The sequence below is a fragment of the Fusarium odoratissimum genome (assembly GCF_000260195.1).
Source record: "Fusarium odoratissimum NRRL 54006 unplaced genomic scaffold supercont1.156, whole genome shotgun sequence".
Taxonomy (NCBI): domain Eukaryota; kingdom Fungi; phylum Ascomycota; class Sordariomycetes; order Hypocreales; family Nectriaceae; genus Fusarium; species Fusarium odoratissimum.
Genome location: NW_022158844.1, coordinates 1 through 5,012, shown reverse-complemented (window position 1 = coordinate 5,012; position 5,012 = coordinate 1). Strand labels below are relative to the sequence as shown.

At 47.8% G+C, this 5,012-nt stretch overlaps 1 protein-coding gene across 1 annotated transcript; it reads left to right on the top strand.

The window, feature by feature from the left end:
- Window positions 1-3,384: 3,384 nt before the first annotated feature.
- Window positions 3,385-3,898, top strand: FOIG_16767 (uncharacterized protein; the record flags this gene model as incomplete). Its single annotated transcript, XM_031218243.1, has 2 exons — window positions 3,385-3,403; window positions 3,516-3,898. The coding sequence occupies 2 exons, from the start codon at window positions 3,385-3,387 to the stop codon at window positions 3,896-3,898; spliced, it is 402 nt and encodes a 133-aa protein (XP_031052042.1).
- Between the last annotated feature and the right edge of the window lie 1,114 nt (window positions 3,899-5,012).

Sequence of the window (5,012 nt, the reverse complement as noted above, 5' to 3'; positions counted from 1 at the left end):
GATCCCTCACCATTACTCATTGTGGTAGTTTGATGCAGCTGGTCGTGGCCGCTAAACAATGTTATATGTGATCAGTTTAATACTGTAGACCGCGGGCGATCGCATTATCGAACACACTTATGCTTATGGGTTGGTCTGTCATGTCATACCAGGGGCCGGCGTGCCACCCAACGACGCGAAGTCCCTGCCTCGTCTGCAGACCCTCGGCTCATGGCTGTCATCCTACTAGGACAAGTAGGTCAGACCTACAAGCCGAAGCGATTTCTATGGGTCCGGGATCAAAAGCGGAGTGACTGTTGAGGGACGGCGGATCAAGGATCAGACGTAGCGTCTGTGCAACATCGCGGGTCACACGATCATTCCGTCATCCGAGTTCGTGAGTGGCGTGTTTCGTAGACTTTTTCAGCGTGGCGATCGAGCTAGCTGAGATGAAGCGACGGATCTGTAAATGGGGCATTTGCACCTCATCATTCCTAGCTTGCTCAATGGCCATCGCGAAAAAGAAGGATGGCACAACAGTGATAAACCTTGAAAGGTCGGGTGTTGATTCTATGGTGCGACGATTTGATGGGAATTGCGTGCCATGTGTTGTGCCTATGATGTTTGAATCTGCATATTCTCCGAGTGACTCAACGATCGTAGTAGATTCTCGCCTTGGAGGCTAAGCTTATCCTGACCTTCATGGTGCCATCCCCCGCTGGGCTACTAGCTTTGTCTAGTCGACTCATCACTCCATCTACACCTCTATGGTCTATGCCAGCTTATGGCATGCGCTTTGTATCTTTCTATCGCCACTCCCAAAAGAAGACCGTTTGACCACGGCCAGTCTTCTCTCACAAAGAGGTAGTCTTGTCAAACTACATAACTGTAGCTGAGACTGCTGACTAGGCTTTGGCCTCGGTGGCTGTTTTGGTACATCGGTTGTGTCATATACCCCACGACCTATGAACAAATCTGTTGTAGTGGACAGATCAAAGCTATTGACGACGATTTACGACGAGAAAGGAACAATCGTGGATATTGTTTACATCCTGGATAACGCTTGGTTTACTAACCTGTCTCGGGATATGCTAAGACGAAAAGAACGAAAAGAACGAAAAGAGATTCAGGACTTGCTAAGGGAAGTCAATTCTTTGCTGTGGATGGTAACACAGCGCTCAGTCTAGACGGAGGTTGACTTGAAACTGGGTGAGGTTCTCGTAGATTCACTCTAGTATCCTAAGAAGGAAAGCAAGATGCCACTAGTGAGCTGAGCAGGGATTCAACATGCAGGGACGATGCGAGCGGCGTCATGCATGAAGGTGCGGGGACGAGAAGGTCATGAGCCTCGGCTCTATACTTCCGACCAAGACTGGGTGGAGCAAATTTGGTTGCGGAAAGTTTTGAAACAAGGGTAAAAGTCTAATTTATTACCGCAGCCGCTGCGCGTGCGAGGAAGATGTTCTGGCGCTAGAGATTGCAGTGGCCAGGATGTCACGTCAAGCGTCGACTTGGTGGCGGGCGGCCGACATTGCAAAGGCGAAGGCGATGTCTCCTTTGGCTGGAGAAAAAGTGTGACCAATTCTTGGTGACTCCTAATCGCCTCGCTTTCCTGTTTGTTGATTACCTTAATACTCCTTCATGACAGCAGGGGATCCAGGCAAAGGACCAATCGCGATTTTCTAGAGCTGTTCATGTTGTCTTTCTTTCACATCCTGAGCTTTTATCGGGCCGTCACTTATTGGGCATGGCTTTAGTAAAGAGGGACGCTCAGTCTCAACTACATTGCCCTCTTTACCAAGACACCAGACAGGTACAACGAGTTATCCTTGTAAAGAGCCAGCCCTTGGAGGTCTCTGTGGCCTGGGTAGTAGGTTCAAAGATTGTTGAGATCGACTCGATTTTCCGCGTGGCAATGGACCCTCTCTAAAGGAGTTACTCTAATAGGAAAACCACGTTTATGCGAGGCACTTGAGTGTCTGATTAAAGCGACACTTTCTATTATAATACATGATCATTTCACGGAACGTCAAATCGCACGAGGAGCTCAGCGGGAGTGCAGGGATGCATGAGCTCAGCAAGGATAGAACGAAGTCTAAAACGAAAGTGTGGGTTGAACATGATCAGGATCAAACTTGTTGTTCTTGTTAGTTCGACATGGGTCCCTGTTGACAAACTCTCCAAGCGAGCTTAGGTACAGAGTCCGATTGGTCAATGGCTGGTCCGCAGCAGGCTGATCGATCTTCTGGTAATTCTTCTTGCCGTTTGCCTGCACCATAGTTTCAACAAGTAGTGATTGGCACGTCTGTTCCTCTGATATTTGCGCGAAGCAGTTGGCTCAAGAGGGTAGTCCAAGCCACTGTACATTACTTTGTTCTCTGACCACTGTGCCGATAAACTCTCCGTTCAGTGCGCTTCTGCGGCGACATCTGGATCTATGAGACATGCTCTGATGTATTACTTACAAACAGGCATGGTAAAGATTACGCGCCAAGATGGCGAAGCCCTCACAGGGCTTGTCTCTGTCTTCTTATGCTGGGCTTGCTAAAAGTTGGTCGATCTGCGAGTGACTCAAGCCCTCATCACTTGCTTGTGACGTGCATGATAAGCATGCGAATCGAGAAACTTGTCCCTCCAATCAGAAAGCCACCGAACACAGCGAACAATCTAATCAATTCAAACTATACATCTTTCCCCAAGCACTACGACAGCTATAATGTTGTGATGCGTAGAATTCGGCTTATTCATGACCCGAGGGACCCCGCACGCAACTTTCTGTCTTATGATCGATAAGCCCTGCTTGAAGTATCGTACCGTTTACACTTCGTCTGGGAGGGTTGACCTACTGTACTGGGCCTATAACCGCAGCCAAGATCTATTGCACCATGCCACACACGCTGCTCACCAGGTGAAGAGTAGAGGCACACCGATCGCGACGTATTTGAAAGCGGACGTCGAAGAGACTGGCCACGAAACGGTCAAGTCAACAATAGAGTTGGTACCTCCGGCCGCTTCTCCCAGTTTCCCAGACGATATTCCATCATATGTCTGATGGAGGCTTTCCTCACGCTCACCCCCACACTCCCCTCCACATCTTTGGACAACGGCGAGAGGCAAATATGAGTTTTACTTTGTATATCCGTAATTTGCCTCTTGCTCATCAGCCCGTTCAAGATACACAGGCCGCACGGGTCTCTGTGATTTGAAATCTTGACGTAACAGATGCCCACAAGCTATTGGACTCTATCCATTGAGGTTTATGTCTGTCCGAAAGCCCATGCCCCTTCAAGACTGTCAAGCTTATTATCAATCTATATTGTCATCGTGATGACATTGTACAAGGGGGTAAGATTAAGAAGTGGTTTCATGGTGATCAGCAAGTAATACGACACAATGCAAACACAAATGTTCGGAGCTTCGACCAGTATGTAGAGTGATACACATCACAAAGGAAAACGATGTAAGTACTTGTAGACGCCTTTTCAATGCTAATGGTGGCCTTTTACCTGAGCAGCTTTCCAAGAACACAACTATAGCCTTCCGTATTGCTGCACGTGTCTTTCTCTACAGCCTGGTTCCTGGGTTCAACCCCAGACAGCCATGCCACATGGACTTGGCCGAGAAGCTGACTACGGTGCTTCAGCATATTCCCTCGGGCCCTCATGGATTTGACCGCAACCTTACTTGGGTCTATCTCATTGGCGGCTCCATCAGCGTTCCTGGTAGCTCATTCCGATCCCTCTTTGAGGATCGCTTGGCTCAACTGGGCGACTCGGCTAAGGTTGGCAACATAGGACGTGTAGCTACCCTCATAGTCGAGGTGTGGTCTCAGAATGACAGACTCTCGGTCCAGAGCACGCCGTACATCCACTGGCGAGATGTCATGGAATCGAAAGGGTGGGACTTTTTGTTTGTCTGAGCACTGCTTTTCGCGAAAGAATAAGAGTTTAGCTTTTGGACACTCACAGGAATTCAAGTAAAGAAATTCACTATTTGGACAGAAAGCCTGTCTTCACTGGAGAAGTTGTATATTATGTATCGCGGCGATTTCTCTCACTTCAACGTCTCTGTGTCCTTAGATAAGAAGATACTTTGCCTCGCCGACAGCATGTTAGAGGAGTATGCCACCTTGAACAGAGATAGGGAAGGACTTTTTTATCTTATCTCAGCCTCTTAGTCAGTTAAGAACAAAACCTGCGCTGTGGACGAGTAAGCTGATTCGTTGAAATCATTTCCCATTGGTTGGCTTCAGCTCGGCCCAAATCAGCCCCATCAACTCCTTCTCTAGACTAGCGGGTTTATCTGAGTATCTCTAAGTTATCCACCGACGGTGACTGAGAACTCTATTTTAGTAAAATGCCAGTCCAATTATTGCCCATGACAACACAGCTCTCAATACAATTGACGGTTGTAGTCGACAAGGACTACCAAAATTTCCAGGGCAGTTAGAGAAATTGAAGTTCAGGTATAGAACTGGTGGTTACAGGGATATAGGTCTTCTCCAAAAGAGCCCGTCGTAGATAAAACCTTTAAAAGCACCATGGTGGTATTGCGCTGCAGGGTAGGTCACCTAATATTCGGCCGTGCTGTGGTGGTTTATTGTTTTGCCAGTATGGAGCTCTAGCCAATCAAAACTTATCCACTAGCCAACTTTTATTGGCCATCCAGATATACCAACTCAGTCCCGTCCTGCAGAAATTGGATGACCTTGAATGGATAAGGGAAGCCGCCTTACTTCACGATACAATCCAATCCATTAAATCCACCACCACTGCGAGTGCTTCCGACTTGATGTTATCCTGGCCAGGTACCGCACTTAAGGCCGACACAGTAGCTTCATCTCTACAATCTACAAACCTACTTCAATCAGTTAACGCGCCGTACTCAGACGCATCCGTCACTCTACATCATTGTAGCATTACCTCCTACCAAGATGATATTATAAAAGGTGCACCCAAACCTCTATTCGCTTCTCTCTACCATATACAACCCCCCTTTCGACAGCCCCACCCTTTCGTCAAGCAAAAAAAAAA